General features: G+C 37.4%; 1 protein-coding gene across 1 annotated transcript in view; it reads right to left on the bottom strand.

Annotated features, from left to right (window-relative positions):
• frem2b (FRAS1 related extracellular matrix 2b) overlaps positions 1–26,314 on the bottom strand; it is a 72,705-nt gene that overhangs the window by 22,043 nt on the left and 24,348 nt on the right. The window contains exons 3-6 of the mRNA XM_079611218.1: positions 11,040–11,186; positions 6,279–6,509; positions 1,840–1,965; positions 1,385–1,636 (exon numbers count right to left, since the gene is read on the bottom strand). Of these exons, the coding sequence (XP_079467344.1) occupies positions 1,385–1,636; positions 1,840–1,965; positions 6,279–6,509; positions 11,040–11,186 (756 nt within the window). The remainder of the gene's footprint in view (positions 1–1,384; positions 1,637–1,839; positions 1,966–6,278; positions 6,510–11,039; positions 11,187–26,314) is intronic.

The raw sequence follows: 26,314 nt of genomic DNA, 5'->3' as shown, positions 1-26,314 counted from the left end.
TAAAGACCAAAAAAGCGTGTCTTAAACCAGACGCAAATTTGCGCTACTCTTGGTAGATTGTGTTGGACATTATGGAAACGATCCGGCTGTGTTTGTGTTCTTTATCGTTTTTTTTTGGAATTGCACTCGTTTATTTAAGTTTATTTAGCCTGGCTCCGCCCTCCTACGTACTTCTGCTCAATTTTCATTTTCCTTCAGAACTACAAATGAAATGTACGAGAGTCTGGTAGGACCAGGCTAACGCTTATTTGCCCTGTTTAGTAAATCTGTTGCATAATGTAATTTTAAATCAAATAGAATTTAAAGGAAAAAAATATACACGACGGGATCTGTTATATACGTTTTGTTTATCAATAAAAACTTCTACTTTCTAAATGGATAGTTTATCTAAAAAAGGAAATTATGCCATTTTCTATTCACTCTCATGTTGCTCACCCAATGTCAGTTCTTCGCACATAGCTTTAGAATGGCTTTATTTATTATAAAAGTCGGATAATTCAATGATAATTGTATTGTATGGAAAAAAAATAAGTTTTGAGCAACATGAAGATGAGTAAATGATAACAGAATTTTCATTTTATTATGAGTTAAACTATATTAAATTACAATTATTTATAATTACATAAAAATGTCATTACAAAAAACTTTTTTTTCCCCAAGCACAGCTTCGCTCTGAAAGGTTCAGACAGGTTGCTCTTTGAAGCACCAAAAAGAAAGAAAGAAAGAAATCCAAAACACCATATTGGAATAATAACGATCTCTCTACAGACAAAATAATCCATTAAGGTGAGGCTGCACCCTTCTATGCTTTCATACTTCAGGAATTATGGCTGGAAAATCGTTTCAAGGTTTGCTGTGGTGTTCAATAAATCCTATGAATTTAGATTAAACATTCAGTGTGATCTTGCCTTCAGATTTCTGCGCTAGATCGCTACGGGACTGTGTTAAAACAAAGCCTCCGACAGCTTCCCAGACTGCTGCCTCATATGGACGCTTTTTTTTTCAAACGTCTGAGCCTGCAAGTGCCCCAAAGATTTAAAAGAATGGTTTGTTTTACAAGATGCCCTGCCTAAAAATTCAGAGCGCTCATAAATATTGAAAAAAATATTTAAGATTTCTCCAGTCTTTGTGTGCATTGCTTAAGCAGTGCAAAACACTACTGATTACTTGAAATCCCACTCAAAAGGTCCAGCAACTGTTACAAACTCTTGCGATTATATTTTCCATTTACTGCAGAACTTTATCCCACAGGCTCATTTGTATATATTTTTTTATGCCTCTGATCATCAACCTCAAACAACGCTCTCTTAGTGAAACAATATTACGAAACTGAAATATAAACAGCAAGCATGCCAAACCAATCCAACACAGTGAAGATTCTCACCATCATCTGCATCGGGCAGGATGGTCACTCTGGTGGTGGGGAACTCCTGACCCAGACGGCCGCCCATGGGCATGCTTAGGGTGACATTAAAGCTTTCCTCTGCCTCGTAGAGGGAGTCATCGATGACGACCACGCGGCAGTGCCTCTCTGTCTCGCCCTTATCGAAACGCAGCACACTGTGGTGTTCCTCGGGTCGGGAAATGTAGTCAGAGTAGGAAAGCACTGTGGTGGGAACCGTGCCCTTGGCTGTACCTGCACGGAAGAGGATAAAGGGAAGATTAGGGGAAGTTTTGAGCATTCAAATTTAATCTCACAGGTTTAGTCAGGGACAAACGCCACTTAAACATGTAGTTGAAGAATTCTGATAAGTTTAAAAGTTCACGAAGTTTGATTTGGTTAGTAAAGAATGGAAAAACATTTAAGTTAAGTTTCATTCAGTTCCAATCATAATTCACCTTGTTGTGTGAAGCAGACCACCATGAGCTCTTGACTGACATCTCCAGATCTTCGCACAGGAATCAGAAGTTCTCCGATATCTTCCTCAATCGAGTATGTAGCCAAGGGAATGAACACTGTGCATTCTAGGGCAAAAAGCAAACTATCACATTTAGTATAAATGCACAACTTTATAGACAAAGAAAGAAAAGAGTTACTGGAATCCTCATTCTGTGAGGAGCTTCATCGGTTCAGGTGGATTCGGTTGTGTTTCAGACCTAAAGTTCTGTCAAAGCTTGACATGTATGTCTTCAAACAAACACCAAAGTTTCTAACCTTTTAAAAAATGCGTGTGTAACTTAAGTTTCTGTTTCTGTATTTTAAATTTGGGATTGATCTCTCACAACTGCTGTCAAAAGGTTCAGAATTGCATGATAATTTAACAAACCCGAGTTTCATGATAAGTGATTGTAGTGGGAGAGATACAAATAACAACTCTTATCAGTTGGGAATGGATAAAAAAATAACAGGAATAGGAGTAGTAGCACCGAAGAAAACCCAGAAGAAAGTTAATACTATGGTGTGTTAAGCTCCATGTATTCATGGGTTAAAAACCTTTGGCAACGTCACGGTCATCATTTCAATTAAATTAAACCCCTTTATCCGTATAAGACTTGACTTTCAGTGAGTATTGGGACAATATATGGCTGAGCAGCTCTCTAAGGACACTAACTGGGTTTTCTTTCAGAAAACCACATTAAAAACGTGATTATATGCTTTGTTCAAATCTGAAGCTTTCTTTGCACTTAGAGGCAGAAGATAATTAAATGAGATTTAACCTTTCAGACTGTGCCATTAAGTTGCTTTTATGTCCTTGTGCAAGGGAATAACTTATCACTGTAATTTATAAATGTCAAATGAGTGTTATGTACCCTGCTCCATCAATCTCTCCATTCCAGCTCAACTTGACAATGTAATGTTAACCTTTCAATTAAACACTAAACTAAAAATGTAAAAGATCGGAATCTTGATCTTTGATGAATGTGACTTAAAAATGAGTGTTTGCTGGTGCAAAGTTTCTATATATACATATACAAAATACATTTGTAATGAGTGATGCAATTCCTCATCGCACAACTTTTTCTGCAGCAGTTTATTTCTACTACCAAAGAAACGATACTGCTATCTACAGGGCAACGAATGTACTATGTATTGTGTGTTTTGCCCTTACTCACCCAAACTTGTCAAAAAGGCTACATTACATGAATGTGAGTGCATTAGCAGGTAATTGTGAATCTCAGGTGTTTCATATATGAGATGAAAACGTGGCTGCAACCGGTGATGAGGCTTTGACTATTTTATTTTACTTAAAATTATTTTATTTATCCGTTACATTGAAAATACCTTTTTGAAGGATTTTTTAGCACTTAAGGCTGTTGTGTCGACCTTGATTTATTGTAATATTGAGGTGTTCCATTTTATTTCGACCTTAGAAAATAAGTTTGCTCTCCTCACAAATCATCAGTTTCTTGTTTTTCACTGGCATGTCTCTTAGCTTTTGAGAACTAGCGTATCCTTGAGCCAACATTCAGTACGAGTAAAACACTGTTAAAATCAGATTCTCTAAGACTTTTACTCCTATACCATCAAACTATGCAGTATGATACAATGTCCACAACATGGTAACATTATGTCAAAAGAATAAAAGAAAAAAGAAAACATAATATTATGGTTATTTTGTAAGTGTAATAGCAGTAAAGAGCACAAGATATTTTAGGGACATCAGGTGTGAAATTTGCCATCTTAAGAACAGCAGTGCAAGTGTAAGATCTATGGAGAAAGCTCATTCAGTCAGATAAGAGAACAAAGGGACTTGCTCCTGCTAAATCAGCCGTAGATCCTGCCATCAGAGGCTTGGCTGCTCTGTTTTGAAGAGGAGGAACCAGGATGTTATTCAGACGTTCTGGAGATATTATGCTATGATTAAAATGCACAGAAGGGTGACCGCTGTGATGTCTGCCTCCACCGACACTCCTTCTCCATATTTTTTTCTCTTACTCTTTGCTTGGTTGGATTGTATTGCCTTCAAGTAACACTCACTCAGCAAATTAAATATAAAATGTAATATTTCTCATTTCATTAATTGAATGTACTATTAAAGTTTCATAAACTGACCCTGTATACTGTCTTAATACACATTATGAGCATTTGATTGTTGTGGGGGATTCCACCCCCAAAAAATTAATGGTCTTAGTAGCCTTTACTTTTTTTTTTTGGCTGACATTATTTCCTTTTTTTTTCACCAATCCCTCTTAATTATTCAACCCATCCCCTCAGACCAAAAAAAATCCAATTAATTTCTAATTGACAAAATCTGACATTTTGATTTGAATTTCACTCAGCAATAATTAATCTTACAGCAGTAAAATAGGATGCAAATGACATTTTGTGTTGATGTTAATGTTGTCATTTGATTTGCCAGTTTGTTTGTTTTTTGCCATATTTGCCTGATATAAGAAAAAAAATTATATATATATATATATATACAAACTACTGTTCAATATTTTGGGGTAAGATTTTGTAAATAAATACTTTATTTTATTCAGCAATAATTTATGATTAAATGTTTTTAACAAAAATAAAAACTTTTACATTGTTCCAATAAAATATATTTCAAATAAATGCTGTTCTTTTGAACTTTCTATTTATCAAAGAATCCAGAAAAATCAAAACATATAAACCAGCACAAATGTTTTCATCATAGATAATAATAAGAAATGTTTCTTGAGCATCAACTCAATGTATTAGAATGATTTAGCAAGGATCATGTGACATTGAGGGCAGACAATACCCAATTTTTCACAGTATTAATGTTTTTTACAGTATTTTTGATCAAATAAATATAGCAAATATATATGTATAGGGGTGGGAATCTTTTACCATCTCACGATTCGATTCGATTCCGATTCTTGAGGCCACGATTCGATTCAAAATCGATTTTCGATTCAAAAAGATTTTCGATTCAAAACGATTCGATTCGATTTTATCCATAATGATTTCTAATCGGGTTTCTGATCATGATCTACTCTCATCTGCTTTGCTATACAGAATGACAAACGGAGACTTTAAAGTGTCTTTTTCACATTTATTAAGTTCAATTCTCAGTGAAGTGCCTTTTATCAAAAACATGTTCTCAATTGCTACTCATTAGTATCTAGCTATAAAATAAGTTGGAACAAAACAAAAGTGCTTCTTCATAATACAAAATGGTTGAAAATAGATGCAGTTTACCACAAATATCATGTAGAACACAACCGGTGAAGACAAAAAAACATCTATATTTCTCAGTCAGACACAGTAACTTAAAGAATAACAAGTTATGAAAATAAAGTGCTTCTTTCAAAATGAATAATAGTCCTACCCCTAAGCTACCTGGCGATGAAGCAGCGATAGACCGAGTCTTTTTTTTTTTTTTTGCCCTGAGTTGGCAGGGAGTTTGGTGAAGCACTGCAGTGTGCGTTGGTCTGCAGCTGGCGGCTGACTGTATGTTCACACCGCCGCCGACTTGAGCTGCAAAAAAGCTATAGCCGCCCTGTCAAGGACGCTTGTCAAAAAGTACGGGGAATCTTGTTGACGCTTTGGCCGCTCTGACGTAGCAGCATTCACAATGAAATGTAAACAGAAAAAAACAAGCAATGCATTCGGCAGTTTAGGATATCGCACAAGATTTGTCAACACAGAAACCATTTCATCACTGGAGAGTTTTTTTCCCGACAACATCGTATTAATTGATTTTGATTCATATGCGCGAGGGAGAGAGAGAGAGCAGACAGCGCTCGGGTGAGTGCGCGCGCGCGGCCGGCTCTCTCTCTCTGCTCGTTCTTATACCCTGTCAAGCGCGCCCTGTTAAACTGACAGGACTTAAAACACATGCAAATGGTAGGAACGAAAGATCTCCCTCTCATCCATTTGCTTCCTTTTTGTTTTAGTGATTTGCCGCTCACGTCCCGTTACAAAAATGGAGGCGAACAGCCAGCTGATTTTATTTATTTATTAAATCGATTCTTGGACATTTCAGATCGATTCTGAATCGTTGCCAATGAGAATCTAGATTCTTCTGTGAATCGATTTTTTTGGCACACCCCTACATATGTATATATACAGCCTTGGTGAGCATAAGAAACTTAAAAATCTTACCATTCCCAAACTTTTGAACAGTTGAAATGTCCTTAGATTGAATTCCTAAGACTGAGTAAGAGACTAAACACATAACGTATGTAAACCCAAACATAGTTCATGTTAAATCAACATTTCTAATGACTGGCTGAAGTTTGAGATAGTTTGTTTAAAGTTGAATTTTTTTTGAAAAAGACTGGCTTTTGAACCCCCATACTGATCTTTGCTGCTACCTTGAACCATTCCCAGCACCTGAAACCCATGGTTTTATTTGTGAGCTCACCATCTCCGGGGTCAACGATTTCCACCATTGCTGCCTCTGGGAACTCCAGTGCTCCCATGACAGGCTCCGACAGGACAATCTGGAAGGTCTCGGACTGCTCGTACAGGCTGTCCGACAAGATGCGCACCTTCCAAGTAGCAGTGGTCTGACCTGGGTTAAACTGGACTTGTTTCTGGGCCTTTCCTCGAAAATCTTTGTCCTTTTCAGCCATACCATCTTTGGTGCCGATACCTTAAGAATGTAAGAGTAAATCAACTTTAAATCAAGCATAAAGCATTTTTTATAAGATTAGTAGATCAAATGGTAGATCAAGCTCTAGATTGAACAGAGTCCGAAAATGTTAAAGATTTATATTAATTTTATTTTTTATGTATTAATAATGTTTTTACTAATTAATTGATAATACTGTATGTATTATTTGATTTCTGCAATTTATTTTTTAAACTTTTATGTACAATCATTTATTACTATTTATTTATTTTTGTTTCTGTAATTTTGCTGAGATATTCTTTCTGGAACTATATAAACAAACAGATACATACAGTCTTTTCCAGTGCTTTGGAGTACTAAGAACATAATGTTTTACGAATGTACTTTTGACAAAAACGTTGTTAGTGTCATTTTGACAGACTGCTGCAAGGGATTGGCAAAATCTCCTGTTTATATCACATCTCCTGTGTTTCTATAAATCACAGCAGAGCTTTGTTAAAAGCCCAATGTAGAGAAGTTGCAGCATGTGTGACGCAACCATTTGGAAATAAAAAGCTTCAAAGAGAGCGGTGTGTCGTTCTTTGAAAAGAGAATAAGATTAAGACTCAGAAGGCTAGTCCATCAACATCCCTCAGAAGATCAGATACTCATAGTCCCGCTGGTGGAGTTCTGTCCACTTGGGTTGTTGAAAAGGATTTTACAATGCCAAGAGCTTCACGGCAGGTGTGGCAGGTGGGCATTGTCAGCTAGTGAGCAACTGTGTGGCAAGGAGAACACTAACTTTCAAACACAGAAATCTCAAAGGTCACCAACAAAATAAGATATTGATATAACCCACAAATAAATAAATAAATAAACACAGAAAGAAGAAGAATTTCTGCGGAAAACTGCCAGGGGAAAGGCCAGACTAGAAGGGTTATGATGGACGCATAATGATGAGCTTTGGCAAAGGAGGAGAAATTGAGCTGCCGAAAGAAGAAAGACTACTTTGAAGCAAACTTAGAAAGAAGCGCTTTGATATTAAGGTACATCACATAAAAAGGAGGGGTTCTGTCATGTCCTGCCTGCGCATGTGCCAGCATAAAATGCAATTATTCACAGAACATCAGCCCTTGAAGAGAAACTGAGGGAGGGAGTGAAAAATCTAAATAATAATTGAATAAAAATCATCATTTCAAAGACTTCCTCGTCTCCTCGCTCCAGTACAGGAAGGTCTGTGATCCAGGCCCAGCGAGTGGCAGACGAACAGCAGGACGGCAGCCCGTCTCACCGAGAGGCCCTGGACCGGAACCGAGGTGAGTTGTGGAATGGTGCTCAAGCTCAGCATGTGGATGGAATATTCATCTGTGCGATGAGAGCTTGTGGAGGTCTGTCAGTGTGATCCTGCAAGTCTCGTGCAGAGGTCTAACCCTTGTTTTTACAGTCTTTTTCCATGCCAGTTTTGTTTTGGCCAGAGGTGAACACTCCATTTCTGTCACCTGATGGAGTTTGGGTTCCTTGCCGCCCGCCACTTCTGACCTTCATAGTTGGGGACTCTTAATATTCAGCAGTATTATTAATTTGACTGCACTGACACTGACTGTTGGGATGAGAACTGAATTGAGCTGGACGATGACATTAGACACACGATGACAGAGCTGCTTTATAGCTGAGTTGAACTTGAAATTAAAGTCCACATGATATCAAAATTGACCATATTTACTTTGTCTGCCTAAATTGATCTGAAATCTGAAAATGCCCCTCCCCTCTTCATTGGAGGACCTTCCCTGATGACGTAGGTTTGACGGTTTTGGTGTCTGCTTAACATCCGTAACCACGTCCCTCCAACTGACAGTTGACAGGCTGAATGAAACACCTACTTTTCTAGATCCAATCAGGTGCTAGTTGGAAAAAAAAGCCATGCCCACTATTTTTCCTCATTTAGTATTCCGTTTCTCTCGGAAATATGTCACAACACTGAGATAAAGTCGGTTGCAACTTCCGGTTCACGCGGACTTTAACTTTACACAGTTATTGAACATAACTGAATCAACACTGAACTGACCAGCTGAACAATGACACTTTTTTTCTTTTTAGAGCTGCTTTACAGCAGAATTGAATTATGTTTGCATCACTGATCATTATTAACCCGTTTATCATTGTAAAGCGGATTTGAAACAATCTGCATTGTGATCTTGACCCATGACCCTGGGCCATGCTCTACCAGTTTGGGCTACAGGAACAGATTTAGATTAAAATTGGATAAACATTCATTCAGTGTGTTTCCAATGACAGCTGAAATCTCTTGTCTGCATTTCGCATTGGACTGGCACAGATTAACACGTTTTTATGCAGTCTACAAATGCACACATCAGAAGATCTTACCGCTGATTTGACTTCAGTAAGTCTGCAAGGTTAGTGAAATTAAGGTACATCTGCCAGAAAGAAAAACTTATCGGCCGATGCAGATCATTAAAAAATGCCAAATATTGGCAGATATATCGGCCTTGGCGACCCCTAGTACTGAATGTACAGTTAGCTGGTAAATGAATGCAAAATAAACCCTAACAGGGTGATCATGACCCCCCCAAAAAGCTGAATGTACCACTTATCGCATGGCTATGCACTAAATCAATAAATACTTGATGTTTTACGGTTCAATGTAGGCAGTAATGTAAAGCTGTAGTCCATTATTTTCTGCATAATAGGGCTGTGAAACGATTAACCCTCTGGGGACGAATTGGGCGGTACCGCCCAAAAAGGCATACTTTTACAAATGTGCAATTATCTTCAAAACTATTAATGATAGAGAGGTGCGGTTTTTTTTGCCGTCTTCCTCAGATTCCGCTGAAAACAGTGATATCCCGTTTGTATTATACACACACTTCGCTGTTGCGCAATACCACTGCATAAAAAGGCCAATGAAATCGATGTTGTTAGGCAAACTCCACCAATGGAAAAATTGCCGCTGGGAGGATTTTTTTTTTTACCCAATCAGAGGAAGGTTACCATGACGTATTCTAGCCAATCAGAGGACTCTAGCCTTCAACATGTGCAAACAAACAGCTTCATGTGGACGGAGAATGAGACAGATAGCGAACGGAGCGGAGTATTACAGAGCGCACAGAGATCTATATAAGAGAGAGACAGAATAACTTAAATAGCATTATTATTGTATTGTTTTAGCACTTTTATGATGGCAAGCAGTACAAGAACAAGCTCTGGAACAATTACTGCAAAGTAAATCTGCCAGGTTGTGAGTGTGTCTGTTCTTCAGAGCAAGCTCATTTAGTTCGAAGAAGACAGCTTTTTCACGCCTGGGAGTGTTTGTAAAAAAAGTTCCTTATTTCATTGTTCTTAATACATTTGATTGAACAATGACAAATGTCTGTCAAGCAAAGGGTTTGACAAATATTTTTTGGTTCAAAAACTGTTCACTATTGTTGTGTGAGGGGTGATTTTCAGTAATAAATGACAAAAATCTAATTTTCGTTTTTGAAATTCTCTCGATTATTGTACATTTTTCACTCATACTTCCTTTATAAACACATTACATGCATGCTTTTGTTAGCTTAGGGTCTTCTGAATCCATAGATACCAAACACATGGTGTTCCATCTCCATTACATATGGTTTATAAGCCCAAATGTAAAAATAGAGAAAACGGACCAAAAAGGGCTTAGTCCCCAAAGGGTTAATCGCGATTAATCGCACCCAAAATAAAAGTTTGTGGTTACATAATAAATGTGTGTGTACTGTGTATAATTATTTTGTATATATAAATACACACACATGCTTGTAAATATTTAAGAAATATTTGCATGTGTATACTGTATATAGATTTATATATAATTTATATTATATATAAATATAAATATTTTATATTTAAATAACAAATTTTTCTTAAATATATAGGCTACATGCACGTGTGTGTATTTATATATACAAAATAATTATACACAGTACACACACATGTATTATGTAAGCACAAACTTTTATTTTGGATGCGATTAATCGCGATTAATCGTTTCACAGCCCTACTGCATAACATATCAAATGTTAATATCAACTGAGAATATCCTCACCAATACAACAAAAATGCATCTCTATGTGGCCTCCTCCCATTAATCAACTGCTATTTGCAGTTATGGTAATCCAACAACTAAACTTTGATATTTGACCTTCCCCATGTGAGGTTCCTGTTTATAGGGATTTAATGGGGTTTTTTTTCCTGATGATTATGGAAACTCAACTTTGCCCTTAGGGGACCAGCAATGAAGAGATCTGTGGGAGGATTTCTGACTTAAAACCGCGTCAGAAAAACTAGTATTATCATTGTGTATGTGGGCGGAAGCGTAGCTATGCTTTGATGCAAATCAAGTAACCAAATCTGATGACATGAGGAGCAACATCTACAGAGGTTCAAAGGAACCAAAATAGTGATGTTATAAAGAGACTCCTATCAGCAAATTAGAGTTCACGGTTATTTCACACAACAAAAAGGCTTAATTCTTCATAGAATCTTATCAGTAGTGCATGATGGGAAATTAAGTACTCTCTTAACATCACTTACTAACAAATGAGGTCTCGCCAAGGTAACCTCTACGTCTCAAGACCACCTCCAGAAACTTAGCCTCTTCATCAACCTGGTAGTACTCTTTCTCCAAGGATATCCATGCCCAGTTTAGCCGGAAATGTTGGTTCTTCAGCTTGTTGCCCCCTACAGAAAAACAGAAGAAACATATTGAACATACAATCAGCTAAATATTAGTATCAAAGGTGTAGTAATGATTAGGAAAGGATCAATCTTACAGGGTATGACTTGTTTGCTGTGCACTGATTGTATCAATGTATAAACGTAAAAGCCTAAACTCAACACATTTTTGTTAGAAGCACGCAAAGGCTTTCTCTTTGAAGTAATAGCTTTAATATGGCCCACTGAGGTTTAATGGAGCTGAATTCTCGGATTCATAAAGGGCACCTTATTCATCTCTCAACAAGAACAGTGTGATATCATATCAGTCAAAATCTCTGATGCAGCGGTGAGGGAAAGTGCAGGTTTAATTGCTTCGTTTCTAATTAAAATAAAAAAGGTTTGTCTGTTTTCTATCTGTGTTAGTCTGTTTTATCGTCAGCGTTTGAAGTGCGATTCAAAGTGAGGGCTCGCTCCTGGAGGCCAGCCCTACTAGTTACAATCTGCACACACATCAAACATCAAACACACACAAATGTAGGAATGCAAATAATGGACAAATTTAATATGTCTAGTCCATCTATATTAATCTAAATATGCATAATTCAGATACAATTATGTTAATACATTATATAAATATGTGGTTTAATAAAAATTTGATTTTTGTGGGGTTTTTTATCTTGTCTGTAAGCTTTGGTTACCATTTTGTGCACAGAATGTAGGACACAAATATAGAAAACAACTACATATATATATATATATATATATATATATATATATATATATACACACACACACACACAGTATGTCAATCTATGTTAAACTAAATATTACTCCAGATATAAACAATATGGTTTAATAAAAGGGAAAACATTTTTTGGCTTTTTGTTCTTGTCTGTAAGTTTTCATAACAATTTGGGACACATCTGTTATACAAAATATTTTTTTTTTTACATAAATATTATTATTATGTTTTTAATTTGTTTTAAAATTATAATAACTAAGTTTTAAAACAGTGATTAAATCTTGTTTACATTAAAATAGAATTAGATTTAATGTCAAATCAACAGATTATGGCCAAAATTATTATTTTAAAGGGGGGAATAGATTTGATGCATTTAAAGGGGTGAGTATGATTTCACTTATCTAACTTTAGTTAGTGTGAATGAACAACATCTGCAAAGTTACAACGCTCAAAGTTCAAAGCAAAGGAAGATATTTGCTTTTAAAGAAAAGGACTACAACAAACGGATGGTAGGGACTACACAACATTCCTCCCGGGTTAGTGACATCAGCAACCCTAAAATGTACATAAACCCGCCCCCTGAACACACAGTCCATGTTGAGAAGAGGAAAAGTTGTTGTATAAGAGTATATTTGTGAGTCAGCTTAAACTTTAGCATCTGTCTTTTCACATGCAGTAGAAAGTCACTCTGTGTCATACCTGTCTGTCAACACTCCCGTTTTCACCGGGACTCTCCCGTATTTCACACCCATCTCCCGCCCCCCTCCCGTTTTGTCCTTTCTCCCGTGAAACTCCCGTAATTTGTGTTCCCAAACGTTGTTATATGAATAATCACATCAATATATTATTCCAAGGTTGCCCAGTTGTCAGATCTTGTATGAAACCCATCCTACTCGCGCAATCAACACATCATACACATTTCAACCCATTTGTGAGCTCAACCTGGCAACCTACAACTCAGTAGCGCTGTTGACGTGCGCAGATCGACGCGGGAAGTTGAATAAAGCGATCACTGGTAGAAGTGGGAGGAGAAGACTCCGTGGTAAATATTTCACGTAATTAACGCAGCATCCGTTTTTTCTGTCATCCTTTGGCTGGCGTTACATTATATGATGCGCTTGTATTCTTGCAAATGCTTTTAAACCATTCACGCAAAGACAAATTGAGCGCCAAAATCGAGTTCTCTTTCGGCTTGAAGTTGACCGAACTAACACACAATTCTGCAAAAATGTCAGTTTTGTCGAGTATCCTCATAAGAGCAGACTGAGCACTCTTAAATTAGTTAAATAGTTTTAAATGAACATAAAGAAGAGTTGTGAGAGAATGATGCGCGTGTGAGATCCGCGTGCGTCTCTCTCTGTCAGCAGTGACTGCTCTTAAAGACACAGTAGCCAAAAAAATCTTTCTGTCAGTAAAGTTAATCACAGAACAAAGGGAACAGAGAAAAACACTCACTGCTCTTGACAAAAGAACATTTGTAACTTTAATAATGATTAATCTATGTATAATTTAACATTTATGCAGTGCAAACTGTTTGATAACTGTATAAAATTTCTGTATATTTCCTACCTTTTAGACAAATATTTAAAATATACTGTCTTTGTTGTTTCTACATTAATTTGGAGATTAAATGTGAAATTATGACATTATAAAATATATAAAAAACAAGGTTTTTTTATCGTGAGTAATCACATAATTTTTTTTGTTTCTAACCAAGCAACACTCCCCCGTTCAGATCTCCCGTATTTTAGTACCCAACTGTTGACAGGTATGCGCATCTCACAACTGTTCCTATACGAGCGATTTAAGTTATATATTACCATGACAGAATATCCTTTGAAGATAGTTCTCCACGTCAGCAACATTAATTCATCAACTAACCATTCAGAGATGTCCTGTTGCATTCTACATGTTGTCACTTCTTCTTGAGTCTCTCCATCTTTGTCATTTTAGTGTGTCTGCGTGAGGTAGTAGCAGCTGCTAACACACGTGAGCTCTTGAAACCCCGCCCTCTGTGCAGCTCATTTGCATTTAAAGGGCCAGGCACAAAACGGTGCGTTTTTGCAAATCCTCAAAAAGTGACAACTTTAACATGCTTTATAAAAATATCTGTGGGGTATTTTGTGCTAAAACTTCACACACACACTCTGGGGACATCAGAGATTTATTTTACATCTTGTGAAAATGGTATTTTACCACCTCTTTAAAACTAGACATCTTTCATACTGTTAATTTTATTTTACATATAGTCCAACATATATAAGAGACCTGTAGAAAAAAACACTGTAGAAGGACACCAAAGTTACCATAGTTGTGAAATGTGCCAAAATTTATTTGATGAAAAGTGATAAGTACCACCTAATGTCCTGTTTCAACAGGAAATGGAAAATTGTGAGTCTTACACACACTGCACACACAAAAAACATTCTTCGTATAGGCTAACAAAGAGAAAAATGTATCTGTCTGATAGAACCATCCAATCAGCATTTGGGATCGTTTGTCCAGTCCAGTCCAGCTGGCGTGTTAAGAGAGAATAAGAGATAGAGAAGAAGTGAGAAAGGGAGGGAGAGAGAGAGAGAGAGAGAGACTTCAATCCATAGGTCTGTTCTGTTCTGGCTTCTTTGTACTGAGCTATCAGTGGACTGTGGTTTGTTTGCTTTTGGCAACCCACCCTGCACACTCCTCCTCTCCTTCCTCCTCTGTCCAGTTGTCACGCTCTACAAACCCGTCACGTCCAACTATCTCTGTCTCCCTTTCATGCAAAGGGCAAGACGCACAAGTCTGGATGTTTTATACGTAAATGTGCATGTGTGTAAAGCTTAGTAGCACCTGTTAAGAGCTTTTCATGTATTTTTACACCTAAAATTCTCAAAAAAATCCCATCAATCCAAATATCTAACACGGTCAATGAGGAAGATTCACAATGTTAAACCACTACAGCACAGACACACACCCTATACAAGTGTGTCACCTCTGATTATTCAAATACTAGACTTGACAAATATGGATCAACAACTAGCAGACACTTTTCCAATGATTCGGTTTCATTTGAAGGATTTGTGAGAGCTGCTTTTATGAAAAGTAACAAGCGAAGAAAGCGTCTTCAAACTGCAAGATGAAGCCCTGTCAGAGTGAAGAAATTAACCAACAACGACAGAAGATTCAGATCTGAGCTGAAGTACCTGCCTCATCTTCAAAGTCTGACATTTTGCAGAATAATTGGCTGTGTCAACACGCTTTTGATGAAAGAGAATTCGAGATACGCAGAATACAAAGATTTTTGGACTTCAACAAAGCCTGCTCTCTGTGACAGCGAATAAACAGGATCCACTTTACTTTTGAGAAAAGATGTGAGGTGAAATTTCATTCTGTTACTAGAGATTTGGCCCGTAAAGACAACATACAGTAACTAGTCAAAGTAACAACTCTAAACGATTCTCCTCAGTGCAAAAACTGAGAAATCAAAGGGACCTTCGGTTGCACAAAATGACCTCTGTATAAGAGTTTGTTTTGTGTGTGGGTGAGATCAAATAGCAAGTTCATATGCTATGGGAAGTTTATTCAGTTAAACATTCAATAGTTTCTGATAAAACAAGAAAATTCAACAAGTTCATTCACTTGACCCTATCTGCAAGAACCCTTCAAAGAGCATTTTCCAACCCCTTCCACATGCGTTTCCCACAGAAAGACCACAGAAAGCTTTGATTTTAATGCGCATATACGCAGATTATAAATGCAATATGATAAGTCATGTTTAACTAACATATGATAGGTCTAGCATTGTTCTAGATCCGGCCCACAGTTCAGGTATTAGAGGTGAGGTTGTGTTTCAGCTGGATAAACCGACTTCAAAGAGTTCAAGGAAAACTTCACAGTTAATCTATAACTGTAGGTTAAGATTGCTGAGCAGGGGTTTCGTTAACACCGATGTTTTCTCAAGGTCCCGCTTTCTAGGTCACGGTCTAATGCATTTTCAGAACCCCCTTTGAAAAGACAATGCTTTGAAAAACAACTTCAATAATGTATTTTTCTAATTTCTTTGATGATATGCTGCTTGCTGCAAGCAATATGTTACGAAAACCAAACTATTAATGTACTTAATTTGTATTGTAAAACATAATTTTGTAAGCAAGCACATACATAACCTTTAAAAAAACACATGGGCAATATGTGTTATTCAGCATATTTTGGGGAATAAAATAAAATAAATTATCTAATGCTTTTATTCAAGTCAAAAATCAACCTGATTAAAGTGGATTCTTTCGTATTGTGATGTACATGCAAGTGAAACGGATTATGGAAAAAGAAACCGGTTGTTATTATCTATCGGTTGTTAATTGGAAGGAAGCAGATCTGAATGTGAGCAAGCAGTCAAAAAAGTTTAAAGTGGACAAAGTTATTGGAGAAGTCTGGCATATGTCACCAGAAAGAAGTCTGTTGTTTCACTGGAAGATCGACAATATTTTATTTAAAAATGACTATAGGTCTAAATGTAAAATAAATGGAAGGCAGATCAATAAGATGCATAGGGTGAATTTCCATTCCACGAACCAGCCCATCATTTTATACATTACAAAAATGATGATGTCACTGATTAATGCTCTGGGCAGAGCTAATATAGATTTAGTAGTCAGTCACTACAGTCCTAACATAGTAAGATAGCTGTCTCTCACCACAAGATAATAAGCATGACATCGGCTTTTGATGGACAGATTTGTTATGAATGAGACCGGAGGCTCCGCTCAGCCTGAGCTGTGCCAACTCTGTGCCCCCTGTCTCCTCCATAAGCACTGAGTCTGCAGACTACCCTTATTTGGTCACTTAGAGAGCGATCGAGGGGCCCACGGTGCCCACCATCATTCTCCCTCCATCAGACAAGCCCGCCTGTTAGGCATCACTGCTATACACTGACTTCTCAGTGCCTAAATAAAAAAACTGCTTGGAGCAAAATGGAAAGTCTGCAGTAATACAAAAAAAATAAAAAAATAGGACCCAATATTCCAGTTTTTATTTTTTTTTCTACTTTCCCTATCAGCTTTCTTTACTATTTTCACGTGATTACAAAAAGGTTTTCAAAGGTTTGGGGTTGATAAGATTTTTAAAATAAGAGTTTTCTAAATGAATATGTTTTAAAATGTCATTTATTCCTGTGATGCAAAGCTGTATTTTCAGCATCATTACTCCAGTCTTCAGTGTCACATAATCCTTCAGAAATTATTATAATATGATGATTTGATGCTCATGAAACAGTTGATATTATTATCAATGTTAAAAACAGTTGTGCTGCTTATTATTTTATTGTAAATTATGATGGCTCCTTATTGAGAACTGAGAATTGAGTATGTAAGCATTACTTACATACTGTCCCATTTAATCAATGTAATGCATCTAAGATGATTGAAAGTATTAATAAAAAACATACTACCCCTAAACTTTTGAATGGTAGTATATATATATATATATATATATATATATATATGTATGCTTATTAGAATAGATGTAAGAATCCCTTGATAACCAGCAAGCGCTGTTGTTAGAGATGTCCTCTTGGGTGGGGTTGAATTGGGGGATGACCACCTGGTGCACCACGGCCTTATTGGGTGTTTCAGCCTTTTATCACAATAAACCCTCACCCGAGGCTGGCCCACCACAGGCTGATCAGACCTGGGTGTGTGTCGCACCGGAGGCTCCATGAGGTCACTTGGCAGCCTATACAGTCTCCTTCCGCTTCAGCCACAGCCAGTGACGGCTTCTTTCGGCAGCAGTTGCAAGGTCTTTGATGGTCTTCCGCTGAGCCTGTCCTCTGATTCCAACCTCCTTTAGTAGCCTTGTGGTGGAACTAGCTACAAAGCCCCTGCAGCCAACTTCCACTGGACGCACGTTTACCTTCCAGCCACCGGTCCTCTGCTTCGGCAGCCAAATCTGCATATCGCAACCTTTTCCTTTCAAATGCCTCATCGATGGCTTCCTCCCACAGGACTGTCAGTTCCACTATAAAGACACGTCGACAGGATTTGGACCAAAGGACCAGGTCTGGGCTGGTTGGTCGCTGCAATTTCGGGTGGGAAGGTGAGCCTCTGACTTAAGTCTACCCGCATTTCCCAGTCCCGGGCTGCGTTCAGTGGGCATGAGTCTGGAGGCGATCGATTGGTTGACCGTTTCTCTCCTTCCTAGACGAAGGATGTTGGTTGCTGAAAGGTAGTCTGAGCTTCCAGGGGCATGGCGTTGACGGTTACCCTCTTACTCTCCAGTGTAGCAGCCAGGCACTTCAGCACTTGGTTGTGGCGCCAAGTGTATCTTTCTTGCGTAAGGCTGGTCTTGCAGCCCACCAGTATGTGTTTCAGGGTTGCTGGGGCAAGACACTGGAGGCAGGCTGGATCATCATATGTGGCTCTGATGGTAAAGCTCAGCATATTGGACTCCGTGTTCCACAGCTCACTCCAAGGGATTCTTCCTCCTCTCCACACCTTCCCACCTCATCCAGCGGCCTTGCTTGACTTGGGACACCGCTTTCTCACCTGCACATTCACCAATCCCTCCAACCGATTGGCGTGGGATAAGGTGACCTCATAGATGGAAATTGGCCAAATGAGCCGGGGCAGCAGTCCGAACTGAAGGCACCAGAGTTTCAGCTTCTCTGGGAGAGCAGTGCTTTTGATCTGTTTCAGGACACTGATGGTATCCTGCTTCAGTTGTTCCACCTGTTTGGCGTATTTGAGATCTGTGTTGTACCATCGACCAAGACTTTTGATGGGCTTCTCCAGGATAGTTGGTATCGGATCGTCATTGATGTGGAACCTCTCATTTTACCTCTCATCTGGCCCTTGACAATGGAGATTCTGCGGGATTTGCTGGGTTTAATCTCAATTGGTGCCCATCTGATGTCTCCCTGGAGTTTGTATAGCAGGCGTTTAGTGCACATGTTAGTCGTTGTTATGGTCGTTATGTCATTCATATACGCCCTGATTGGAGGAAGCCGCAGCCCGCTCTTCAGACGTCAAACCACCCATCGAGATGCCCCAATTATTAACTCCATTGCCATGGTGAAGAAAACCATGGTGAAGAATACAAATGTCTAAGAAAACCACATGCAAGTCTTTCTTTTCCTTCTTGGCCGTTTGTACCTGGAGCCAGATGACATTTGCAGTTATCCCTGCCTTCTGCACTTGGGTGTCAACATAGTTTTTTTTTTTTTTTTTTTTCAGGAATGCTGAGTGTCTTTGGGACAAAACACTGAAGAAAATTTTATAAATAAAATATACAATTATTTAATATATATATATATATATATATATATATATATATATATATATATATATATATATATATACATATATATATATATATATATATATATATATATATATATAAACAAGGATCTTTTCCTTGAGATCTTCCTTTTCCATTAAGACAAATGTTTAAAGGAGACCCATTCCAGTGTAAGAGAAACAAATGAGACATTAAATAGATCACTCTCATTCATTCTTTTTTCTTTTTGATTCCACAGAGTTTTTGTCGAAACCATTCTGAAGCTCACTTCCTGGGTCACAAAAGCAGGATTCCCACGCACTCTTGAGAGGAGGTGCTGCCTGGAATTCACTGAAGTCAGCGCAGCTCATTTACGTGTGTCTCAAGGAGACTGGGAGTGAGAAATAAAGTGCGTTAGCGCCTAAAGGTCAAACTGAACCTTGGGAGTTGCACCATGCTCTAGTGACTTCACTTGCAATCACTGCTGAGGTCAGTTCCCTCACACACCGGCTTAAGTCCCCTGCCAACCCAACCCCCCATACACACATACCGACAGAGGACTCTGAGAAGTGCCAGAAAATACCTTGCTTGTCTTTTCATTGCAAAATGCCTTTCACTATGCACTTTTCCAAATGGAAATAGGACAAGCTAAAAGGATGTAGAAGCTTCTAAGAGCACCAAATCCTGTGACAGTCCAGGGTGACGGGGGACTTCACGTTGTCAATAAAATGATATGGCCTTCCACCAAACCTGTCAGTGAAAGCTTCTCACTCATAATGCCTGTCTACAGTTGTCCCTCACCTCTCAGCTTTCCGGAGATGCAAGGTGTTTTAACATTCTTTGAACATGTTAAAGTGCAATAGGCATTTCTTTCGTTTAGCACACCGTATTCGTATTGTGCTCTTCACTGTGCACGCACTCTGCTATCACATTGGGCAGGGGGATTTTATGAAGGTCACTCTATATGCCTGGAAAACACTGGCACACAAAAACTAAATCCTGTAATTTGGAGTCTAATCCTATTAGCACTAGTTCATTCACACAAGTTAATGCTAGACCAAAAGCACAAACCAGTGCCAAACCATTTATATGCAAAACTAGATTTCAATATTATTATTTAAAAAAGTTATTTTGCAATATTAATAATAATAATAATAATAATAAGAAGAAGAAGAACAACAACAACAACAATAAGAAATGTCTGAGCAGCAAATTATTAGAATGATTTCTGAAGGATCATGTGACACTGAAGACTGGAGTAATGATTTGCCATCACAGGAATAAAATACATTTGAAAAGATATATGAAAATAGAAAACAGTTATTTTAAATCACAATAATATTTTCATTTTACTGTTTTACTGTATTTTTAATTAAATAAATCCAGCCTTGGTGAGCAGAAGAGACTTCTTTTATTACTCACCAAGCATCTACAGACTTCAAACTGTTGAATGGTAGCATGTATACGGCCAAGCTTTATTCATTAAACATTAAAGGAATAGTTCACTTCAAAATAAAAATGATGTCATCATTTACTCACCCTCAAGTTGTTTCAAACCTGTATTAAATTATTTCTTCTGCTGAACACAAAATAATATATTTTGAAGAATGTGGGTAACCAGTTGATGGACCCATTGACTTCCATATTAGGAAAAAAATACGATGAAAATACAATGGGGTCCATCAACTGTTTGGTAACAACATTCTTCAAAATATCTCATTTTATGTTAAGCAGAAGAAAGATCTTAATACAGGGTTGAAACAACTGGAGGGTTTTAATTTTGAAGTGAACTATTCCTTTTTAAAACATGTAGCTGATGCACCATTTCAAATGTAAAAAAAATTCAAAGCTGATTAAAGGTTCTCCTCATATAAAACTATAATCTAAGTGGAAGAAACTTTCTCTCTCCCTTCTCTGTGATCTCCTTTAAAGGCAGAGAAAGGCAGAATGTCATTCCAAAGCACCAAGGTCGGGTCTTATCCTTGACCGCTGCTCATTAAAAAAAAGAGGATTAGAGCGCAGACTTGGATGGACACAAGATTATTTAACAGTGTTTTCTTTCACTGCTTTTTGATTGAATGGCCTCCTTTGAAACAGTTTCTTGAGGATCAAGCAAGTGTTTGAATACAAGTAAGCGATAGTAGGTGTAATCCACAATATTGAGCCTGTTCTAATGTAAACTCTCCTCCCCCTTAAAAAAAAGACCAACTACAACTATGGAGAGAGTCAATGTGAGAGTCTCTTTCTTTAGTTTCAGGATAGATAACATAACCTCTCCAGGATAATCCAACCCTTTTCTTTTTCTATGGCAAGGAAAGAAATAGCAATTAATAGCACAAATGCATTCCCAATCCCTGCGACTTTGAAAAATGGACATAATTGTATTCATAACTCGCTGCATGCCACAGTGGATCCACTGATTGGCTAATGGAAAACTGCAGCAGAAATAGAACAAGGGAATTATCAGGCAGTCAGTAAAGGCGCTTCATGATGAGAGACTTGTTCATTTATGTCCTTGTCAGCTATTATATCAATAGGAACGTCCTCTCCACCCACTGAGAGGTTTAATTACCACCTTTGTTGTGATGTTAAGATCAGGAATTCATGGTGGCACTGGAAGCAACAACAAAGTCTTTTAGCATGGCAACATCTCCAGTGTGCACACATAAAGGTCACTGACGATTAAATATTGAAAGTAGCAATTATGCACAGCCACCGAGACCTCAAAAAGGACATATCTACTGAGGTGGGATTAATTAAACGTTTCAGAAATACTGTGTGAGCTGATGCTGGCTTGCCAAATGCACTTGTTTGTCATGGACATTTTAGCAGGTTGCCATTACCTTCTAATCGATTAAGGAAGAGGGTGTCTGAGTAGAGGCCACAGTTTTTGTTTTTTTGTTTTTTTGTTTCACGTGCATATTTAATGGTGAGTTTATATGAGATATGTCATACCACAATAATAGATTGGCATAGAAAAAATAAAGCAATTTGTGCAGCATTCTCTTTGAAGAAAAACTCTTATTGACCTGAAGAGGAATTGTAATCCTTTTGGAATACAAAGAAATTCAACACAATGCATTTTGGGAAATGTTTTCTTTTAACAACAGTTTTAATGATAGTGTATTATTGAAGAATTTTGTACCTGAAAAAACACTTGAAAATAATAAAGGAAATCCATATCTGTATCTATCTGCCTGTAAGACAAATAAACATTTAAACGTGTTTTTCTTCTTCAGAAATTACAGTTATACGAATTTCTTTAAATTTCTTTAATTTTCTAAAAACCTCTATTCCTTTAAATCTGAATTGGTAAATATGCAATGCCACTGACAACTTTACCCTAAAGTAAAAGATTTGTTATTACTTAAGTCATGCATGGTATACCATGTCATTTCAAGTGGACAAGTTTGGCAAAGTCTAGACTAACATGTCAACTGGCTGAAAGGAGCATTATACACCAAACTTTGAAAAGCAGTAGTGCGTTTCTCCTTACTGTTGGGCCAGTGAAAACCTCAATGACTTGAAGAGGAGGCGGCAAAAGGGCCAGAGTGAAAACACTGGAAGCAGAAAGGAAAAAACAACACAAGCATATAATGATTCAGGATGAGAGGGACGTGACAATGAGAGAGGGACTGTGGTTTTTCTTGACCCCTCAATGCCCAGTGTTTGCAGGCTCATCAGGCAGAATAATGGCAGCTTGTTTGCTGAATGGCTTCAGCGCAAGGACACGGCGAGTAAAAGCTGGGCCCCCTGACTGTCGAGCTTCATGCTAATAGCTCTCAGGTTGTTTGTGGCGAGCCTATTCTCCCCTCTGGGAGAGTTTCCAACTGAGCTGCCTCTTTTGGAAAGACATGTTTGAACAGTATTAGTCACTTGTGACTTTTTTTTGAGTGGCTTGCCACATCTTTTCTCAAAAATAGGGATCTCTTCTGCAAATTCAAGCAGATAGATTGGCAATTTGCACTGCCTGAAACAACTGCTTTCGAACTGTCAAAAAGGTAACATGGGGAGTTAGTGGAAAAAGACTGGCGATGGAGATGTTTCTCAACTTATAGCTACTGAAAAGCAGCATATGATGTAATACATTTTGGTAAGATAAAAACGCAGAACACTTCAAAAAACACAACGATTTTGAAGTTTTCTTTAAAGGGAGAGTCTGTGTTGTGGGAGTGATTAAAAGGAGAAACATTTGATTCAAGATTCTATTGCATAACATGTAGGAGATGAAAAAGATGAAAAATAATGGTGCATAGCATACTGGGTTAGAGAGGTACTGCCTTCAATCAATTGGGTGGGGGAAGCTATGCTTTTCACAAGTGGGGAAACATGAACACAAGATAATGCACACTATTGTTTAAAAGGTTGTTTGAACAATAAAACAGTATTGTTCAAAATCAGTACGATTTTTTTTAAAGAAAATTTAATTCAGCAAGGATGCATTAACTTGATCAAAAGTGACAGTAAATACATGTTACAAGTTATATTATATTTCCATTTCTAATAAATGCAAAAAAACAAAACAAAACAAAAAACATCTATTCATCAAAGAATCATTGATGATAATAATATTAAATGTTTCTTGAGCAGCAAATCATCATATTATAATGATTTCTGAAGGATCATGTGTCACTGAAGACTGGAATAATGATGCTTAAAATTCAGCTTTGCCATTTGCCATTTTAAAATATATTAACAGTTATTTTAATATGTAATAATATTTCACAATATTACTGTTTTACTGTATTTTTGATCAAATAAATGCACCATAAGAAACCTTCAAAAAAGTACCAAGCTCTAACATAGCCAACACATTTGGACGGTATTGCCATGGACACATAGATTAATCCATATTTATATATATAAAAAATAATAATATATAAATAATTATTTTTATTTATACACATTTATTTTTCTTGTACATACATCTTGTACGTACATACCGCAGTGCTTCATTTTCTATGAGATTTTAAGGGAAGACGTGCTTACCGGGCCGTATTAAAGCAATCGGCATTGCATGAGAGTCGTATAAAAAATTATTCGCTTAAAACGTAATGTATTCAGACATGTTCCTCTGGTCAACACTGCTTTATGTAACGGTCAATTGGTAATATGCAATGAAATGTTTCATTAGTGTCACTGATTAGCACTAATCTGTTGATGCAGTCTGCAGTCAAAACACATATTTATGCTTTTATACACTGTTCTTTCATCACAGTTAATTAAATGCAACCATTCCACTGCTTATCAGCAAAGACATGAATCTTGAGTACTGAGCAGCAAACAGAGGCTTTACTTTAAATGAACCTATTTGGTGTTCAAGCACACCACAAAAAACTCTAAACAAAGTGCTCTAATCATAGTTTCCAAATGCCCAACATGTTCTTTTCAGTCTGACTCCAGAGGCTAAGAAAAACTTTTAATAGGTCTGACAAAGTCCGAGTTAAATCAGTATAAGCCTAGTTTATTCCCTGTCTGCCCTGAAACTCTTCCCCATTCATGTCTGACGTCCAACAACTTTTGTTTCGAGACCAAACTGAAGTCTAAAACCCTAGTGGCCGTACATACAATTAAGAAAAAAAGTATAAGATAACAACCCTGGATGTGTAAGAGTTTCATCGTGGTTTATACTACAAAATAAGCAAAAATAAATAAATAAATAAATACAATAAATACAGAAGACAGGTAAAACTAGCAAATCAGCAATGAATTATCATTATACAGATGAACACTATTGAAATAACAAGTACAGCACATGACATAGTGAGCATCATACCTGAGTAGTCTGACAGATGTGACATACACAGACCCAAAGAGTGCCTAAAAATGAACATTGCCCTTAACTTTCTCGGTGCACAAGCTCGAAAGGCCACTACCATGTTCTGGAGTGGCGTGCTGATGCATTCTCGACAGTCAGTGACCTTTTCACTGAAAAGTGGTATTTAGAGTGCCATTTCTAAGAGATCTTCACTTAAGAGGCTGTGCAAAGCAGAATAGCAACACAGCTGAAAGGAAGAACTGACAATCAAATGTGCTGCGAATAAGAGGAAGATGCTTCAGGATCAGATACAGGAAAAAGTTGATTTACATGGATAAATCAGCCATGAAATTCAAATAAATCAAAATAAATAAGCCATAACCAAACTCTCACTTAACACAATCTTTAAAAATTCGTATAGGCCTATGTAATCTGTAACACAAGTAATATCCATTTCTCACGCTGTAAATTATAATATTGTGATGCAGCATTTAAAACAACTGAAATTAGTTTTCAGTGTTTTGTTTTTGATTTATGTAGACAATTTATTGTTATCAGCCATGAAAATGAATCAATTATTAAAATTATATACTGTATGTATGTATACATAATGGAAATGTATGCATCGCATGAACATGAAAATTATCTGCTTTAATAACGAATAAACATTTTTAATATCAGTCCCTCCTTAGTCACTAACAGACAAAAACAGTGTGCTCCAAATAAATAACAAACAATTTCATGTCTTCAATGAACACAACACACCATGTAAAAAAATCACAGTATGGGTGGAAAAAGTATATAAATCTCTGAGCCAATGACTGCAAAATCTAACTAAAGTCAGGGGTCAGTTAACCAGCAGGTCAAGCAATGAGACAAGATGGGAGGTGATTGGCTCTGACCCTGTATAAAAACACTCGCAGATTTGCTATTGAGAATAAATGAATCCAAAGGGTTCACACAATTTTCCCTACAACTGTATTTGCAACTCAATGCTTTGGAGTAAGAGAAAAATCCAAGTCGCTGGAATCTGATTATAAATCAATTTTATGGCTATGTAAACATACATTGCTAAACGCTGGCCATTTTCAGGCCCCTGGACAAGTTTCCAAACAGACTAAAGTCCCAACGACATGTAAAAACACATAAATCAAGTGATTTACTTTATTTAGTAGGGCAAAAAAGGCATGCTGAAGCTTGCGCATAAGTACAGTGCTATGATGAAGAGCAGTGAATAGGACATGCATTGCAGCTTTTACAGAATAAGGTGCTCATGCTGCTGTCCTGAGGCTTGAAGAGGCGGTCAGCATGCGTGTCATTGATTTACAGGACGAAGGTTACACTCACAGCCGGGACAGATTGACTTTCATCCCCTGGGATTGGGCTGTACTTGTTGATGGCTCT

This window comes from Phoxinus phoxinus (assembly GCF_949152265.1).
Source record: "Phoxinus phoxinus genome assembly, chromosome: 4".
Classification (NCBI taxonomy): domain Eukaryota; kingdom Metazoa; phylum Chordata; class Actinopteri; order Cypriniformes; family Leuciscidae; genus Phoxinus; species Phoxinus phoxinus.
The sequence above is the reverse complement of the archived record's forward strand: the minus strand, read 5'-3'. Positions and strand labels throughout refer to the sequence as shown.